The sequence below is a fragment of the Acinonyx jubatus genome, chromosome B4 (assembly GCF_027475565.1).
Source record: "Acinonyx jubatus isolate Ajub_Pintada_27869175 chromosome B4, VMU_Ajub_asm_v1.0, whole genome shotgun sequence".
Lineage (NCBI taxonomy): Eukaryota > Metazoa > Chordata > Mammalia > Carnivora > Felidae > Acinonyx > Acinonyx jubatus.
In genome coordinates this window covers 57129179-57150505 of record NC_069387.1, presented here as the reverse complement: position 1 = coordinate 57150505, position 21327 = coordinate 57129179, and the positions used below count along the sequence as shown (strand labels likewise).

General features: G+C 36.7%; 1 protein-coding gene across 1 annotated transcript in view; it reads right to left on the bottom strand.

The window, feature by feature from the left end:
* IRAG2 (inositol 1,4,5-triphosphate receptor associated 2) overlaps positions 1-21327 on the bottom strand; it is a 127872-nt gene that overhangs the window by 82894 nt on the left and 23651 nt on the right. The window contains exons 3-7 of the mRNA XM_027035758.2: positions 9983-10163; positions 7356-7435; positions 7187-7265; positions 5912-6070; positions 2022-2139 (exon numbers count right to left, since the gene is read on the bottom strand). Coding sequence (XP_026891559.2) covers positions 2022-2139; positions 5912-6070; positions 7187-7265; positions 7356-7435; positions 9983-10163 — 617 coding nt within the window. The remainder of the gene's footprint in view (positions 1-2021; positions 2140-5911; positions 6071-7186; positions 7266-7355; positions 7436-9982; positions 10164-21327) is intronic.

Here is a 21327-nt window from a genome sequence, read left to right as displayed (position 1 = left end):
CACATACATTTACCTCTAAGGCTACTGATATTCTTTCTCTTTATTAACTTTAAATATGGTAGTGACATATCACAAGCCTAGTCTGAAAATATTTTCAATATGGAGCTAAGCCTTTGGCCTCAAGTTTCTTGGGATTTGTAAGTCACTTTTCTCCTTGACTCAGTCTAACTGACAGGGAAGGAAAGAGGAAAACCAAAAAAGGAGTAATATAGCTTCTTTCCTTGCTACTTTCCTGCCATCCACTTATGACAGGTAGTGTGAATTCATCTATTTAAAATGGCACCCTGAAATCACGAAAAGTTCTAGCTTTCTACTTGAAGTTGTTGATATTCTCAGATTCAGTATTACCAGAACATACAAATATCAAAAGCCATATAATCATTAAGAGCCCCAAATTCAGAACCACAAGAAAAAAAATGTTCTAGGACAAGATATATGCCAAAACATTAATAGGAAATCTTGTGGATAAGGTAAGGATTTTTGTGGGGTTTTATTTTTTCTTTGTTAATATGCATTTCCTCATTTTACAGAGTGAACAGGTATTACCTATGTAATATAAAAATACAAGGAGAAACATCTCAGGTTAAGATGTCATTTGTACAAGAATGAAAGAACACACACACCACATAATTGGAATCTGAAGACCTGAGTTAAGTTGTAGCTCTACACTTATTGACTTTAAATAATCAAAACATCTCTGGACTTTACCTATAACTATTAATTTTTTTAACTGAAGAATAGCACCTTCTGCTTTTACTTCACAGAATTTCTGTGGCAACCAACTAAATAAAGTAGTAAAAATTCTTTTGAAATTGTAAAACACTATAAATTGCACAAGGTTAGGATTATATGTCTAGGGCTCAGCACTTTTAACAGTAGCAGCTAACAATATTGAGTCCTAGGAAGAAAGAGGACATTGATTCTTTTCATGTATTAACTTATTTAGCCCTCCCAGCGAGGGCAGGTAGTACTATTAGGTTACTTTTACTTGTGAGGACACTAAAGGTTAAAGAGGTTACATGGTTTGCCTAAAGTTACACAGCTGTCAGAGGCAGGACTTGTATGCCAGCAGTCTGACTCCCAAGAGTGGCTACTTGACCATTTCTCAACATTTCCTCAACATAGAAGTTCCTGTGTGGTCCCAAATTGAGTCTTTCCTGTACTGCATCCACAGAGATGTTCAGAGTCACCTGACAATGAGTCTAGTCCTCACATTTTGCTATTGAGGCAAGAGCTGAGCTAAGCTAAGCTGTGTTGGTTGTGGCAGTGACACAGGCCTGGAGTCCAACTGTCCTAATGGCTAATACATCTAAAAATGAATTAGTCTGAATGACTTATAGCTGATCCCACCATCATTAGCAATGGTAGAATACTGCTGGCATATAGAAGGATTTTGAAGATTATTACTAAAGCTCTAAAGATTATTACCAAAATGGTTTAACATTCTCAATAAAAATAACTACTTTTTTTTTTTGGCAGTTGAGGTAAAGCTTTGTCTAAATAATGTTTTGCTCTAAAAATTATAAGCCTGTGTTTATTTAGTGTAAGGACTGATTTATGGGGCTTCTTAGATTACTAAATTCATAAGTACTTAGTTATCTAAGTAGAAATAAGTATGGGGATAATGAATTTTTTGAAAACCTTTCTTGAGAAAAAGCTGAAAATTTGATAGAGAATTTTTTTAAAGAAAATTCAAGTGGTTTTTAGCATTAGTTATTTACAAATTCACATATCAACTTCTGGAGGCATTCCAGAGATGTAGGTCTTCACAAACCATTGTGGATAGGATTGAGTAATTGTAAAGAATTTTAATCTTGGTTGAAAAGAAAAACAGTCTATCCTATTTGCCTTTACTTTTCTTTTTTTTCTTCCAAATTTTTATTTAAATTGCCTTTACTTTTCTAAGGTATTACCAATTCATTTATCAGCCTACTGACTTCTGAGTTTTGCCTCCAAATAAACCCTCTTGGCTATCAGTTATGTAAACTATATGCCAATTTCAAAGTACTTGGATGACTTACTAATTGTTTGTTCTGAGCTACAATCATGGTCTTCTGCTCTTCTGAAGCATTCATACTAATTTTCAGTTCCTCCAGTTCTTCTTTTAACAGATTCGTTCTCATATTAGCCTGGTGAGCACTGTGGGGGTGGGGGTGGGGAGGAAGGCAATGAGCAAAACCTCAAATATAACTGTCAAAGATACAAAGTAAAGCCAAGGACTATTTTTGGACCCAAGTTGAAAACCACTAAAGGCTTAAACCAGATACCAACAATATTAAAAATATACCCATGATCTTTCACAGCCCTTTGAAAAGAAAGAGATTTTGTGGGGAGCTTTGGTGGGGGAAGAGAGATAGAAGGAAACAAACATTCTTGAAGATAAAGATTCGGAGTCTCCCTTTGAAATTCATCACTGGCTGAATCACATGGTTCTTTCCTTCTACTAAGATGTAATATTATTTAATGCAATTCTATACATATTTATTGAATAATACCATGTTCCAGGTGCTCTACCCTGCAAGAAGGCCTATGATGGTGAACAAGGGACATGGTCCTTGTCCTTGTAGCAGTTACAAACTAATGAAGGAGAGGACAACTATAGTTGTCTATATAGTGTCTATTCATTTTCCTTTAGAAGTTTATTATAGCATTGTTTACAATACCAAAGCATTGGAAACAACCTAAATTTCCAACAAAAAGAAACCTATTAAATGAATTATGGTAATCCATAGCATGGAATTGCCTATTTGTACTCCCACTGGATTATAAACTGTTTTCTGAGCAAGGTCTCATAGAAGGTACATTTTTCTTCCTTACTAAGGAATTACGTTGATCATTCAACAAATGTTCATGGAGCTGCAACTCTGTGCCAGGCGTTATGCTAAGCACTAAAGAAGCCAAAGTGAATCCAAATATGAGAACTCTACCCTCCTGGAGTTTACAGACTAGAAGGGTAAACAGAAATCGTAATTATAACACAGTGTGATATGAACCAAGATTGGAGTGAATCCAAGTTCTGTAGACACTGTGTAAATGGCAAACAGCTCAAATAATGGGGATTGGGGGGGAGGGCGGGGAGAGGGAGAGAACAAACAGAAGCCCATTGAGGGACTTCAAGCAATTAGATGTTGTTAGAGCCTAGAGTAGAAAGTGGGAATAGAGATAAGGCAACAGAGGCCCCCTCAAGAACGGTTCTGCCAATTGGATTACATCTTGAAGGTGACAGGGATCCATGGAAGTATTTAAAGCAAGGGCATGATGTGGCAGACTGGCATTTAGAAAGAGCATCCCTGCCTGTGTGGCACTAGTTTTAGAAACGTAGGGAGACTAATCAGGAGGTTGCTGTAGTGATCCAGGTAAAAGATGATGTTGAGTTGAACTAAGTAGTAGATATAGGAAAAGAAAGACGTAAACCTACTTGAGGAATATAAAGGAGGTAAAATTAACAGGACTTGCTATTTGATTTAGAAGTGAAGGCAGAGAAAGACAGGAGAAAAAGGTTTCTGGCTGGCAGACCTGTGGACAAATGACAGAGTTGTTCTATGGCAGACATTCTACTGAGCACTAGGGTGACCAGGATGAGTAACACGGGGTTCCTCCCATCCACACACAGTTAATATAGGAGGCAAATGATGGGACAACCACTCAATGAAAGGAAGCAGAGCCCTTTCTGAAGGATCAGGGGAAGGAAGAGGATACAAAGGGCTTAATTTTGTGGACACTAAGCATTCTGGCTGCCCATCCAGATTCTCTAGGCTTTCTGTCCATTCTGTGAGTTATTCAATTCCTTTCTAGTACATTTCTTCACTGCTTATGCTAACTACAGTCAGCTTCTAGTGCTTACAACCAAATATTCTCCCTGGCACATTCATCCAAGGCATAGATTTTTAAGAGAAACTTTGAATTATTTTATCTCAGATATGTAATAAATAAACCCATTGTGGAAAGGAGAAAGCTTAAAGTAATCATTTCTTTTTATTTACTTTATAGATTGGCTTTGAGGCTAGACTGGCTAGTCAAAAATTATGAGGGAAAGAATCCATGGTCAGGATATTCTACTGTCTTTTCAAGTTAATTTAGAACTCTTCTGTTCAAAATTTTAGCACCTAAACATCTTTAAATGCAGAACTTTTGAGAAAATTGTTGCTTTTCTTCCTGAAGTTCAAGCATCTCCTTGCAACGCATTTCCCCAGTGCTTGATACCATGTGGTATGTCTTCTCGGTTCTTTATTCCTTTTTATCTTAAGCTAAAGTCACGAATTTTCTTATCATCCATCAACTTTGTCAGATACCCTGAAAGCACATTTTAAATCTGACTCACTAATGAATCTCTCATAATAGAGTTGACCCTTGAACAACATGGGGGTTAGGTGTGTCGACCTTCATTAAAAATCTGTGTACAATTTCTGACTCCCCCAAAACTTAACAGCCAATAGCCTACTGTTGACCAGAAGCCTTGCCAATAACATAGTCAATTAACACATATTTTCTATGTGATATATATTAGATACCATGTTCTCCAAATAAAGTAAGCTAGAGAAAATAAATCCTTAATAAAATCATAAGGAAGAAAAATACATTGATAGTACTGTACCGTATTTACTGAAGAAAATCCATGTGTAAGTGGACCCATGCAGATCAAATCTGTGTCACTGAAGGATCTACTATACTTACCATGGAAATTTGCATAGAGTAAGAGTTCAACTGAACCACAAAATACTTTGGAGAGATGCACACTCGGTCAATAGGCATATTGGCCTTATAAAGACAACACTGCCTTAAATGACATAAAAAATATCATTGCTAGAAATGAACTGACAAACATTGCTGGCAAAAATCTAAAATAGTACAGCTGCTCTGGAAAACAGTTTGGCAGTTCTTCAAAATGTTAAGTACAAGTCACTACACAGCAATTTCACTTCTGGGGATATACCCAAGAGAACTAAAAGCATATATCCACACAAAAACTTATATAGACAAGTTCATAGCAGCAGCATTTGTAATAGCCAAAAAGTGGAAACACTCTAAATGTCCATTATCTGATGAATGGATGAACAAAATGTATACACCCATACAATGGAATATTCAGCCATAAAAAGGAATGAAGCTCCATGCTTCATGGAACTGTGACAACATTATGCTAAGTGAAAGAAACCAGACACAAAGGTCACATATGGTATGGTTCCATTTATGCAAAATATCCAGAACAGGTAAATCCATAGAGACAGAAAGTAGATTAGTGGTTGCCAGGGATTGAGGGAAAGGGAAAAGGGGAGTGACTGCTAAAAGGTATGAGCTTTTTTGGGGGCACCTGGGTGGCTCAGTTGGTTGAGCATCCAACTTCGGCTCAGGTCATGATCTCACTGTTCCTGGGTTTGAGCCCCACGTTGGGCTCTGTGCTGACAGCTCAGAGCCTGGAGCCTGCTTCAGATTCTGTGTCTCCCTCTCTCTGCCCCTCACCTGCTCATGGTCTGTCTCTCTCAAAAATAAATATACATCAAAAATAATTTCTTTTTTTAATTAATTTATTTATTTTATTAAAAAAATTTTTAATGTTTATTTATTTTTGAGACAGAGAGAGACAGAGCATGAACAGGGGAGGGGCAGAGGGAGAGGGAGACACAGAATCGGAAACAGGCTCCAGGCTCTGAGCTGTCAGCACAGAGCCCGATACGGGGCTCGAACTCACAGACCGTGAGATCATGACCTGAGCTGAAGTCGGACGCTTAACCGACCGAGCCACCCAGGTGCCCCAAAAATAATTTCTTTTAAAACCACTGAATTGTACACCTTAAAAGGGTACATTTTATGCTGTGTGAATTATAACCCAATTTTAAAAATAGATTTTTTTTTAAAAAAGAAAAAAAGGATGGAAAGCTCCCAGAGCACCGTACCCCTCTCTATGGTTCACCTTTTTATCTGAAGGCGCAGTTCAGTACACTCTTCTGATAACTGGCAGTTAGCTTCTTCCAAGGTTTCTAATGCCAGTTTTAACTTATTATTTTCTTCCTCCAATTTCTGCCTGTTAAAATGTAGGTCTGCTGCATAGGTAATCAAATGAGACACCTCTCTGCAGGGGAAAGAATGAATGAGAATAATCTTCAACATCTCCAATCCCTTCCAATCCAAATACAGTATGTATCACTGTGCGATTTTCTACTTTCTCCTTTTCCATCCTTATAAATAAGTGCAGTCCATTTATAGAATAAATACGTATTCAAGCATTTGTTACAGCAGCAAAGATTTTTCCAGAATTGTCAAATATTCAGCATCTGCCAGTTGTGAAGTTGGCTGTCACAGCTTTTGTTTATTCTTTTTCTACTTCAGCCTAACATTTATCTCTGCCTACAATAAAGTTTCCTATTTCTGGCTTGGTTAGGAGAGATTCTGAAATAAATCAACACATTGTTACTCTTTCAGTCAAGGGATCCTGACAAGTTTTAACAGGCCTTTAACTAGGAAACTAGCCTGTAGCTCACAACTTAGTATTCACCTTTCCTAAAATTTCCTACAGCTTGTTCGTGTTTGTGTCACCCTTGCCTCAGCATTAGATAATGGACCCTTTGAGAGTCTAGGCCACACGTTTCATGGAGTCCCAGGCCTTCTCTTCCTCTTTGCCATCTGATGCCAGTGCTTAGCACAGCTTGGGTACGCGTTTCCTACTATACCTTTTAGCATGGGCAAACGTAAAGTGTTAAGGATAAAATAAGGGAGAAACAGAATTGCCTCTCCTTGATATCTAAAACACACACATTTAGCAGAAAACAGCTTTTCTCATTCATATCTAGAAGTATCTATTAAAGAGGTGCTTTAAAAACAATTCCCCAAAGAGCGTAATGTCAATGTCATAACTCTACCTCAAATGGAACTTGTTTTCCATGGAAAACACATGAAGTTAATGAAGGAGAAGGGTTTTATTAGTGATAAAATGCTAAAATGTTAATTTATATAATACTAGTCTTATATAAATTGCGTTCCTGGTGAAATTTATTCTAATGCATTTGGGATAGAATAGTTAAAAAGAGTCTACAAAAAGATTTGTTAGCTCTATCACACACACACACACACACACACACACACACGTGGCTTTATCATAAGTAAAATATGTAGATCTATGAAATAAATGAGAAAAATAAGTCAGAAAAGTTGAGGCACTTGTGAAAGCATCACAAATAAGAATGCTTACAAGACTCCTTTAGACACATCTCCACCCAAAGCCTCGAAGCTCCATGACGTAGATTCTGTTTTATCTGTGGTCATCTTAACTGAAACACATACAAGAGTGTTTTATGAAAAATCCATTTCTCCAAACCACAAGAAAGAGGCAGAAAAAACCGGAAGAAACGCATACATACTTGCTCTGCTTGATTTGATGCTGTCCTGTTCAAAAACAGAATCATCAATCCTGCTACTTGATCCAGTACTCATTCCTTCCCTGCAACCAAAACAAAACAAAGGAATGAGCTAGGATTCCCTGCCAGCCCAAACCTTAGCTAATTTTTCAGATATGCTCTGCACTTTTCTATTCAAGTATTTCTTTCTGAATTTAAAACTATCTTTTCACTTAGCAACTATTTGGAGCTCAACATTGTGCTCAGATAGAGTAATAGAAAAGAAACATTAGGCATTACCTCTGTCTCCCATAAACTTTTAATCTAACACAAAAAAGAAAGTGAGCATGCAGAAGTAGGCAGGTGATGATGTGCGGCAGCTATGACTAGGGATGTGAGGTCTCAATGGGTTAGAAAGTCAATATAGTTTGGAGTAGTAAGTGGACACTTACAGAGATGGGAATACTGTGGGATTAAACAGTTGGGAAGGAAAAGGCATAAACAACTAATACTTAGGACATATTTATGAGGCTATCATTTTTCTTTTCTCTTAGAAAACCAGGTAGAACCTAAACAAATTGTACTTTGAGCATTTACTCCTGAAAGTTGGGGGAAGCGCTCTATAGACTGCTGTCGAGTACCCAAACTCTAGTTCTAACCCTCAAAATAAACATATTAAAATTTCAACCATTTCCTTTTTAAGAGTCTCTATACTATGATTTAAGTTTTACTTAATCTAAGTGCCATATCCTTAGAATACCTCTCTGGAACAGCCACAAAAGTCTCTATATTTGTACTTACATCTCATTGTGTTTCAATGTGAGATATCTATCAGAATCATACATGCACCATGTTACTATTTCTAGCTACACACTCATCGCCCTTTGAGTTTCTTTTCTTATATTTTGTGTTTATATCTTCCATATTTTTTTCTTTACTTCTGTCCTAAAAATTAGGGTTTCTTTCTTTTGCCTTCACACCAAAATATTAACCATTTCATAATGGGTTAATATTTTTATTATAAAACTTAAATATTTTAGGAAAATGAGAAAATGCATGAGAACAAAAAGTTGAAACCATCATGGAAAGATAATCATTTTGGAATATATCTTTCCCAACATTTTTTATGCATATTTTTTCTTTTTTTTCTGTTTTTTAAATGTTTATTTGAGAGATAGTGAGCAAGTGGGAAAGGGGCAGAGAGAGCCAAGCAGGCTCCGCGCTGTCTGTGCAGAGCTTGATGTGGGGCTCAAACCCACCAACCATGCAACCATGACCTGAGCTGAAATCAAGAGTCAGACCCTTAACCAACTAAACCACCCAGGCGTCCCTATGCATATTTTTTTCTTGATAAATACGGGTTTATACTACATATATGTATTTATGGTCTATTATTGGAAATGAATGTATGTGAATATAATTCTTGTTAAGTATCTAATTATAATTTTGAGTGGCTATTTAAAATTCTAGTGTATGGAATTATTTATTAGTCTGACCCTCTATTTAAAAGTTTTTAAGTTGCTTGTATTTATCACTATCATAAACACACCTATCGCAGTATATGGTTGGTTATTTTTCTTTAAGTTGTATGACTAGCCCAAACCCATCACATATTTTTAAGGGTTTGGTACATATTCTTAAATAGCTCTTGAAAAAACTGTACCAACTTGCACCACTACCAACAAGGTACTGGACAGTGCTTATTTCTCCACCTGCCTTGACAACATGGGATAGGGTTATTTTTTTAACACTTTGGCACACTGATGAGGAAAACTGGTATGTTGTCTTTATTTGCATTTCTTTGATTACAAGTAAAACTAGATATTTTTATATATGTATCTTGCTTTCATGATTGACTCATTTTTGGCAAACAACATTTCAATCATCTTTTCCTAAGCTACATTAAAAAGTTTTGTCAGATATTGGGCTTGAACGGTTCTTTAAGCAAATTCCTACTGTATATGAGCTGATAGCTAGAGATTGGTGGCTGATTAAAAGCCACAGAAATCAAGCTTCCTATGAAAGAACGTAACCCTTCTCCAGGTTCCACTAGGGGCGCTGTTATCATGGGTGCTATTCATCCTTTTTGTTTTTCAATCCCACTACTTTTTTCCCCCCCTTTTCCCTTTAGCTTCCCTGTATCCTAGGCTTCCAAATTATATTCACTTCCTAATTATCCCCACTGACCTCTACAGGGCATTTATTCTGAGTTTAAATGCATTTGGAGATTTGCTGGTCATTATCAATAATTTGCTTGACTTCTATGTCAGCTCAGTTCTTTGTGAGAACATAATAATATGTGCTGCCCTAATCATAGTAAATGAATGCTATTAGAATTAATATAATTCATATAATACATTCTCAAAGTGTGCTCATCATCCCCATGTGCACACTCATCAGCATCATTATCACTTGAAAACATGTTAGAAATACAAATTATCAGGCTTCTCCCCAGGCTTGCTGAATCACCGTTAGGGGGCAATAATCAGGTATAATAAACAGTTTAGATGATTCCAGTGCATGCTAAAGGGTGAGGGGCACCGGATTATAGTATTTCCATCAACACACACACAAAAAAAACAGATTAGCATTAATTGTAATCAGTTGTTAAAACAGAACCTGAATACACATCCTGCTCGGACTATGATTACCATTTGTTTCTACAGCAAGCCATCCATTCTTTCATGATGGTATGAAAAGTTTCCAGATCCACATGCAGGTCTCTCTTTTCAGGATCAAGCATGTTCCATAACTCCTCAAGTCTACCATCTTCAGAATTTTGACGAGTTGTCTGTCTCAGGTAGTCTATTATATTGGCAATTCCAACTGAGCCTTAGGAAGAAAGGCAAATCAGTTTTGAAAGATGTGTTAACATTATGTTTTAAAAGTGAAAAGTGAATTACTCTATTCCCTCAGGACCCTGGGGTCCTGGAAACTTGCCATAGAACCTTCCCAGTCCTGCTGAGTTGGCATGGCAGAGTGGGAAGAGCACCAGCCTCGGGCTGAAGTCTAATGGGCCTAGTGTCAAATATTCACTCTGAAGTGTACCAGGTGTGTAGATGTGGGAACATTACTTAATCTCTTTGAGTTTCAGTTTCCTTACCTGTGAGATGAAGATGATAAAACCTACCATACACAGTTGTTACGAGGTTTAAATATGTATGATATAATATAATCAATAATAACTTTTAAGAGTAATCAAAAAGCCACCTTATTTTTGTCTCCCATTCTTTCCTTAAAAAGTATTCAGTGAATAGCAACAGCATTTTTCACAGAACTAGAATAACCCTAAAACATGTATGGAACCACAAAAGACCCCAAATACCCAAAACAATCTTGAAGAAGAAGAACAAAGCTGAAGGTATCACAATCCCAGACTTAAAGTTATAGTACAAAGCTAGAGTAATCAAAACAGTATGGTACTGGTACAAAAATAGGTATATAGGTCAATAGAACAGACTAGTGAGCCTAGAAATAAACCCATCCTTATATGGTCAATTAATCTATGACACAGGAGCAAGAATATGTAATGAAGAAAAGATAGTCTCTTCAATAAATGCCTCTGGAAAAACTGGACAGACATGCAGAAAAATGAAACTGGACCACTTTCTTATACCATACATAAAAATAAACTCGAAATGGATTAAGGACCAACTTTGTGAGGTATAAACCCATAAAACTTCTAGGATATTTGGGGAAGATGGCAGAATAGCAGGATACTAAGCTCACCTTATCCCGTGGATACACCTAGATAACACCCACTCAGTGTAAATAATCCAGAAAATAACCCAAAGACTGACACAACAGACTCCTCACAGCTAAGTGTAGAAAAGAGGCTACATCAAAAAAGGCAGGAAGGGCAGAGATACAGTTGGGAACCAAACTGATCTGTGAGACTGTCTGCAGGAAGGAGGTACACCACAGGCACAGAGAAGGGAAAGGAGCACGTCCCACACCAGGCATCCCAGGCATGGGGGAAAATGAATCCCCATAACATTTGGCTTTGAAAAACAGAGGGGCTTAACTTAGCAAGTTCTTACACTCAGTGGGGCTTAACACCTGCAATCTTAAAAAGCAGCAGGTTTGGCTTTGGGAGAGCAGGAGGGCAATAGGAAATCGAGTCTCTGCCCTTAAGAGACAGGATAACAAACAATCCCACTGAGTTATAACATAAAAGCAGCAATTTGAAAAAAAAACCTGAGGTATACAGGAAGGAGATTTATTTACTAATTTCAGAACATGTGCAGAAGGAACAGGGACCATTGGGAGACTTCTGTAAGTAAAAAGGTGCTGGCAAGTACCATCCTTCCCCTATCCCCAGCCTAGACACACAGACACCTGCAGGTACCTACACAGTGTGAACACTTTCCACCTAGCTTGTTAAAAGTGACCCTGCCCCCACATTCTCCTGTGGACCTGCTCAAGCCAACACACACTTAGAAGTCCATCCAAAGCAGTGCCACATATCTGGCTGTGTTCCAGCACTCCAAACTGACACCTGCCCTGGGTAGAGAAGAGGATAACCACATATACCAGTTTGACTGTGACCTCAAAAGTGGGCAGGGGCAGAAATATGGTGTGACTTCAGGCCCCACTCACCAAAGCAAGCTTCCCAGGGGACAACACAGGAAGAGAGCCCTGCAGTTCCCTGTGATCACAGCTCTTGGGAAATGCTTAGTGTGACACAACTGAAGCCAAAGGCAGTCCCAAGGTGGCCCATTAGCAACACAGGGGCCAAATCTTGCCCAAACAGGCAAGGAGAGCCATTGCAGATGACTGAACTGAAGGCAAGTATGTCTCAGCCACAACAGGAGGGCACAAAACACACGAGACTCCCTTGAAGTGTCAGGTTTTGGTGAAAAGGGGACATTACACTGCATGGCTCTATAGAACCTCCTCCTCATGAGGCCACCTCTTTTAAGAGCAAGAGCTATAGCTGACTTTCCTAACACATGGATACAAAGTTAGACAAAATGAGGAGACAGAGGAATATGTCCCAAATGAAAGACCAGGACAAAAATCACAGCTAGAGAGCTAAACAAAAAAGGAGGTAAATAATATGCCTATTGGAGAATTTAAAGTAATGGTAATAAAGATAGTAACTGGACTTGAGAAAACAGTGGAGGATCTTGTTGAGACTGTCAACAAAGAGAAAACAAAAAGAATCAATCAGAGATGAATAACTCAATAACTGAAATTTAAAATACATTATAGGGAATAGATTAGAGGAAACAGAAGAATGGATCAGTGACCTGGAGGACAAAGTAGTGGAAAGCGATCTAGCTGAACAAAAGAGAGAGAAAAGAATAATAAAGAGAATAGATTAAGGGACTTCAATGATACCATTAAGCATAATAATGTTCACATTACAAGGATCCCAGAAGGAGACAAGAGTAAAAAGGGGCAGAAAATTTATTTAAAGAAATAATAGCTAAACACTTTCCAACTCTGGGGAAGGAAACAAATCTAGACCCAAGAGGCACAGAGAGGGCCCAACAAAATCAACCCAAGGCAAAAAGTAGTGATGAAAATAATTTTCAAGGCAGCAAGAGAAAGAAAGCAGTTACATACAAGTGAAACCCCATAAAGCTATTAGCTGATATTTGAGCAGAAACTTGACAGACCAGAAGGGAGTGAAATGATACATATTCAAAGTGCTGAAAGAAAAAAAACAAAAACAAAAAAACCTGCGACCAAGAATACTTTATTCAGCCAAAGTATCATTCAGAATAGGAGAGATGGAGTTTCCCGAACAAAACTTGAAGTAATTCATGACCAGCCTTACAAGAAACATTAAAGAGGATTCTATGAGTGGAAAGGTTATCGATAAGCAACAGACAAGAGTAAGAAAAGTAGGTTGCACAAAAGGACTAAAATTAAGTATATCAGTAAAAATCCATCAAGGACTTCACAAAATAAAGTATGAAACTATGTACCTAAAATGTGGGTGGCAGAGGGATAAAAATGTAGTGCTTTAAGATTGGGTCCAAACATAAATGACCATCAACTTAATATAGAATGCTATATGCATAAGATGTTATATGTAAATCTAAAGGTAATCACAAATCAAAAACCTGTGACAGATATGCCAAAAATAAAGAGAAAGGGATCCAAATCACTAAAGAAAGCCATGAATCCATGAACAAAGAGAACAAGAGAAGAAAGGAACAAAGAAGTACTACAAAAGCAACCATAAAATAACAAAATGGCAATAAGTACACACTTATGTATGTAAATAGACTAAATGGTCTAATCAAAAAACCAGGGTGACAGAATGGATAAACATGTAAGAACCATTGATCTGTTACCTGCAAGAGACTCATTTTAAACCTAAAGATACACACAGGTTGAAAGTGAAGGAATGGAAAAACATTTGACATGCAAATGGAAGTGAAAAGAAAGCTAGGGTAACAATACTTATACCAGACAAAATAGACTTCAAACTGAATACTACAACAAGAGACAAAAAAGACTACTACCTAATGATAAAGGGAACAATCCAATAAGAAAATGCAACAATTTTAAATATTCATGCACCCAACACGAAAGCACCCAAATACATAAAGCACCTATTAACAGACATAAAAGAATAGTAATACAATAATAGTAAGGGAGATTAACACCCCACTTAACTAATGGATAGATCATCCAGACAGGAAAACAACAATAAAGCAGGGGCTTTGAATGACACTTTGGACTAGATAGATCTAACAGATATATTCATTCAGGACATTCCATCCTAAAACAGGAGAATACATATTCCTCAAGTACACATAGAACATTTTCTAGACTAGATCACATGTAAGGCCACAGAACAAGTCTCAACAAATTCAAAGAGACTGAGGACATATCATGCATCTTTTCAGACCACAGTACTATGAAACTGGAAATCAAGCACAAGAAAAAAATCTGAAAACACAAATTAAAGAGGTTAAATAACATGCTACCAAACAAGGAGTGGGCCAGCCAAGAAATCAAAGAGGAAATAAAAAAAATACATGGAGACAAATGGAAATGGAACCACAATAGCCAAAAATCTTTGGTATGCAGCAAAAGCTTTTCTAAGAGGGAAGATTATAGCAAGACAGGCTTACCTCAAGGAACAAGAAAAATTCAAACAACCTAGTGATACACCTAAAAGACTTAGAAAGAGAGAGGAAAAAAACAAACAAACAAAACCCCAAACCAGTAGAACAAGGAAATAATATAGAGGAGAAATAAACAAAATAGAAAGTAAAAAAAAAGCAAAAAAACAAAAAGAACAGATCAATGAAACCAAAACCTGTTTTTCAAAAGGTCAACAAAATTGATAAATCTTTAACCAAGCTCATAGAAAGAAAGAACAAAAGGAAAGAAAGAAAAGCAAAGAAGGAAGACAGGAAAGAAAAAAATAACTAACGCAAGAGAAATACAAAGGAGTAAAATTATAAAAGAATATTATGAAAAATTATATGCCAACAAATTGGACAACCTAGAAGAAATGGATAAATTCCTAGAAGCATATAACCTCCCAAACTGGAATCAGAAAGAAATAGAAAATTTGAACAGACCAGTTATCAGCATTGCAAATAAATCTGTAATAATACTAAACAAACAAACACCAAAAAACAAACAAAAAAGAAAACAATTCCCAAACAAAAATCCAGATCAGATGGCCCCACAGGTGAAGCCTACCAAACATTTAAAGAAGAGTTAATACCTATTCTTCTAAAATTATTCCAAAAAAAAAGACAGAAAGAAAGAAAAAAGAAAAGAAGGAGGAGGAGGAGGAGGAGGAGGAGGAGGAGGAGGAGGAGGACGGAAGGAAATCTTTCAAATTCATTCTATGTGGCCAGAATTATCCTGATACCAAACAACAGATAAAGACACCAAAAAAAAAAAACAAAAAAAAAACAAAAAAAAAAACTACAGACCAATATCTCTAATGAACATAGATGAAACAATTCTCAACAAAATATTAGCAAACCGACACAACAATGCATTTAAAAAATCCTTCTTCACTTATTTCACTTAGCATAACACTCTCCAGTTCCATTCACATTGCTACAAAAGGCCATATTTCATTCTTTCTCATTGCCACGTAGTATTTCATTGTGTATATAAACCATACAGAGAAAGACAGATACCATATGTTTTCACTCTTATGTGGATCCTGAGAAACTTAACAGAAGACCATGGGGGAGGGGAAGGAAAAAAAATTTAGAGAGGGAAGGAGCCAAACCATAAGAAACTCTTAAAAACTGAGAACAATCTGAGGGTTGATGAGGGGGTGGGAGGGAGGACAGGGTGGGTGATGGGTATTGAGGAGGGCACCTGTTGGGATGAGCTCTGGGTGTTGTATGGAAACCAATTTGACAATAAATTTCATATTAAAATAAATAAATAAATAAATAAATAAATAAATAAATAAATAAATAAATAATCCTTCTTCATGATCAAGTGGGATTCACTCCTGAGATGCAAGGGTGGTTTAATATTTACAAAATCAATGTGATAATCACATCAACAAGAAAAAGGATAAAAATCGTATGTTCAATAGATGCAGAAAAAGTATTTGGCAAAGTATGAAACCTATTCATGATAAAAAGAATACCTTCAACAAAGTAGATATAGAGGAACCATACCTCAATAAAGAAAGGCCATTTATGAAAAACAGCTGACATCACACTTACTGGGGGAAAAACAGATTTTCCCCTCAGATCAGGAACAACACAAGGATGTCCACTCTCACCACTTTTATTCAACATTGTGCTGTAAGTCCCAGCGAAAAGCCATCAGATGAGAAAAAGAAATAAAAGGCATCCAAATTGGAAAGGAAGAAATTAAACATTCACTATTTGCAGATGAAATGAGACTATGTGTAGAAAACCCAAAGACTCCACAAAAAAACTACCAGAACTGACAAATGAATTCAATGAAGTTGCAGGATATAAAATCAACATATAGAAATCTGTTGCATTTCTATACACTATAATAAAGTAGCAGGAAAGGAAATTAAGAAAACAATCCTATTCACAATCATATCAATACCTAGGAATAAACTTAACCAAGCATATAAAGACCTGTACTCTGAAAACTATAAAACACTGATGAAAGAAATTTAAGATGGCACAAACAAATGGAAACATATTCCATGCTCATGGATTGGGAGAACAAATACTGTTAAAGTATCCATACTACCCAAAACAATCTACAGATTTAATGCAATCCTTATCAAAATACCAACATCATTTTTCATGGAACTAAAAGAAATAATCCTAAAATTTGTATGAAGCCACAAAAAAAAAACCCCAAATTTCCAAAGTAATATTGAAAAAGAACAAAACTGGAGGTATCACAATCCCAGATTTCAAGATATACCACAAAACTGTAGTAATCAAAACAGTATTGTACCAGCACAAAAACAGACAAATAAATCAATGGACCAGAATGGAGAGCCGAGAAATAAACCCACACTTGTATGGTCAATTAATCTTTGACAAAGGAGGCAAGAATATGCAACAGAAAAATGACCTCTCTTCAACAAAGAGTTTTAGGAAAAACTGGTGTTGAGCAGCTACTGAGAAAAGAATGAAACCAGACCATTTTCTTATACCAAACACAAACACAAACTCAAAATGGATTAAAGACCTAAACATGAGACCTGAAACCATAAAAATTCTAGAAAAGAACACAGGCAGTAATTTCTCTCACACAGGCTGTAGCAAATTTTTCTAGGTATTTCTCCTGAGGCATGGGAAACAAAAGCCAAAATAAACTTAGGGACTACATCAAAATAAACAGCTTCTGCCCAGTGAAGGGGAAAAAATCAATAAAACTAAAAAGCAACCTATAGAATAGGGGAAGATATTTGCAAATGACATATCTGATAAAGGGTTAGTATCCAAAATATATAAAGAATTTATACAACACCAAAAAAAAAAAAATAATAATAATAATTTAAAAATAGGCAAAAGACATGCACAGACATTTCTCCAGAGAAGACATCCAGAGGGCCAAGAGACACATGAAAAAAATGCTTATTTCACTCATCATTAGGGAAATGCAAATCAAAACCACAATGAGATACCACTTCATACTTGTCAGAATGGCTAAAATCAACACCACAAGAAACAACAAGTGTTGGCAAGGATGTGGAGAAAAAGGAATCTTTGTGCACTGTTGGTGAGAGTGAAAACTAGTGTAGCCACTATGGAAAACAGTACAGAGTTTCCTCAAACATTAGAATTACCATGTGATCCAGTAATTACATAAATTATGGAATTCCATAAATTCTACAACTGGACATTTACTCAAAGAGTACAAAAACATTAATTTGAAAAGATATATACATCCCTATGCTTATTGCAGCATTATTTACAATAGTCAAGATACAGAAACAGCTATATATATAGTGGAATATGTATCTGTGTGTGTGTATGTGTGTGTGTGGTGAAATATTACCCAGACATCAAAAAGGATGTGATCTTGCCATTTGTGACAACACAGATGAACCTAGAAGGTATTTTGCCAAATGAAATAAGGCAAACAGAGACAAATACCATACGATTTCACTTATATATAAAATCTAAAACAACAAAACAATGAATAAATGAACAAAACGCAGAAAGAGACTCATAAATACGGAGAAAATACTAATGGTTGCCTGAGGGGAAGGGGTGAAGGGGATGGCAAAAACAGGTGAAGAGGAGTGGAAAATGCAGGCTTCCGGTTATAGAATAAGTCATGGGGATAAAATGTACAGTATAGGGAATATAGTCAATAGTATTGTAACAGTGTTGTATGGTGACAAAAGGTAGCTATACTTGCAGTGAGCACAGCATGACATATAGACTTGTTAAAGTCTACATACAACATAGTGAAGTCCACTATGTTGTACACCTGAAGCTAACGTAATGTTGTACATCAACTATGCTTCCCCCCCAAAAAAAAAAAAATCAAAGGTTAACTACTACATAGATATTTTTCTCAGGGTACAAAAAAATGTGTTCATTAGTTATATATGAAAATAGGGAAGAAAACAAAGGCATTCAGTGAAGGGAGTTTCCCCTCTACCCTAGATGAAATTTCAGTCTCAAGTTAGTAGTTTGAATCTTTTTTGGATGAGTTAGTATGGCAGTCATTCTTAGATACAGTCAATCCTACTAGAACATTTAGAAATTAAGTTAGTAATTGACACACCAATCATATTTAAGCATAAGACATCTCTTTCAGCTTATAACTGAAGCCTGCCTAGAGCTATGTGCTCTGGGGACAAGCTGGATGCAAGAGTGAGGATTCTTCCCTCAAGGAGGTTAAGTATAGGCTGTAAGAAAAAAAGACATCTAGTGATTAGGAGAATGGGTAGTTGTAAAGGAGAATGAATAACTTTAAAGAGAGTACAGCTCATCCCCAAATTAAGATGGTTTGATTTCTTACTTTACAATGGTTGCAAAGCAACACACATTCAGTAGAAACTGTACTTCAAATTTTGATCTTTTCCATGTTTAGTGATATGCAACACGATACTCTTTCTTGATGCTGGACAGGGACAGTGAGCCACCACTGCCAGTCAGCCATGCGATCACAGAGGTAAACAATGAGTACACTTACAACCATTTTCTTTTTCACTTTAAGTGTTCATATACATTACATGATACATTGAATACTTTATTATAAAATAGTCTTTGTACTGGATGACTTTGTCCAACTGTAGGCTAATGTAAGTCTTCTGAGCACATAAATTAGGCTAGACTAAGCTTTGACATTTTGTAGGTTAAGTATTAAGTGCATTTTCAGTTTAGGGTATTTTCAATTTACAATGGGTTTATCAGGGTGTAACCCCATCGTAAGTTGAGGAGGATCTGTATTAACAGCAAATGTCATTTGGTAGTGTTAGGAAGTTTTGAGAAGGGAAAACATGAATACATTTAGAGAGATGATTTTTACTCCCTTTTTTTTGCAGAATTGAAAAGAGCTGTAAAGCTAACAATATCTTTATCTTATTTTCTCCACTAAAACTCTAAGCCCTTCATCACATACCTTAAACTTAAAAGGCCTCCTGTCTTGGTTTTTTGTTTTTTGTTTTTTATGTGTCAACTTGACTGGGCCATGGGATGTCCAAGTATTTGGTCAAGTGTTATTCTGGATGTTCTATGAGGGTATTTTTTGGTGAGATGAACATTTAAATTAGACTAACTAATGCAGATTGTCCTTCCTAATGAGGGTGAGCCTGAATAGAACAAAAAGATGGGCCCTCCTCTGAGTAAGCAACAATTCTTCCTGACTGACTGCCTTTGTTTGAACTGGGACATCTGTTTTCTTCTTACCTACAGACTCAAGTCCAACCATCAGCTCTTTGGTCTTGAGACTGCCTTTGGATAGGAACTAAACCATCAGCTCTCCCAGTTCTCTTTGGGGAGGTTTTGGACTCACTGGGCTCATACTGGAACTTAACCATCAGCTCCTTAGGTCTCTAGCTGGCTGACATACCAGGTGGATCTTGGTATTTACTTGCCTCCATAATCATGTCAGCCAATCCCTTATAATAAATCTCTGTAATACACATACACACACACACACACACACACACACACACACACACTTTGTCTCTCTCTCTCTCTCTCTATTGCTTTCATTTCTCTGAAGAACTCTGATTAATATCTCTCTTCAGTGGAGTTTCCTTATTTTCTTCAGGGAAATAGTTCCTTAAATCCTGCCCAAGCAGAGAAGCTTTCTGGGAATAAATAGGCATCATTCATCTTAACAATATAATTAAAGGGTGCATGAAAATGTTTTCCCACAAGAATATTCATTATGATGCTGTTTATAACAGAAAAATATAACATCCAATTGAGATAAACTGGTTAAGTAAAATATGATATATCCCCCCAAAAAGTATAGTATATGAAGAAAATTTGTGGACACAGATGAGCACTCAAAATTATATGAGAAAAAGCTGATTCTAAAAAAAAGTCTGGAAACATTCCCATACATTCTTAGGGAATATACTGGTATGTAGCTTAAGAAAAAAAGAATGACCCAAAAATCTTAAACCATTTTTAGCAGTCATATTGCAGTAGTGAGGCACACAGAATCTAGGGTGTCCCTTATGATCCCTGCCCCCTGATGTTTACACCCTTGTGCAGTTCCCTCCCCTTGAGTGTGGGCATGCTTCTAACCAGTAGAACATTGCAAAGGTGATGGGGCATACGTGTATGTAGTTATATAATTAAGGTACATAAGATTACAGCTCTTGACCTGCTAGAGTCACCCCCCTGCTGGCTTTGAAGGAGCAAAATTATTTGAAGGAGCTGTGTTATGGCCTTTCTGTGCTGAGAGGCCCAGCTGGCAGGAAACAGGGACACCTCTAGCTGACAGCAGCAAGAATCTGAGGCCCTCAATCCTATAACCACAAAGAACTCAATTCTGCCACCAAAAGCAGGCCATTCCCCTGTTGAACCACAGATAAGACAGCTGCCCCAGACAACACTTTCATTGCAGCCTGTGAGTTCCTTAGCAGAAGACCCAGCTAAGCTGCACATGGAGTTCTGCTCCACAGAAGGTGTGGCTTGTTGCAAGCCACCAAATTTGTGGTAATTCAGCAACAGGAAAAATACAAGTAGTTTGGGTATTATTATTCTAAAATTGTCGTGTGTGTATTGTAGAATAAAGCAAATGAGCATTTATATTGGTTTCGTTGAAGACTAGGATTTTCTATGGGTGACAAAGGAAATACAGGTATGGAAGAGATAAGTAAAACCCCTATACTGCTAAATTTGCATTGGAAGGAGGTTGATGAACTCAAAATGTATTTTATCTTCCAAATATTTAAGTACTTCCTAGATCTGACTACTGAAAAGGCCCATAAATAACAACAATCCTTTGCCTCCAGATTATGGTCTCTATTATTTCCATGAAAAAGAGCCATGGATAACTTGAAGAAATAAATGATTTGAAAGTGGGGCAGGAAGTGGACAAGACAAGCCAGGAGACTTTTTTTTTATTTTTTTTAACA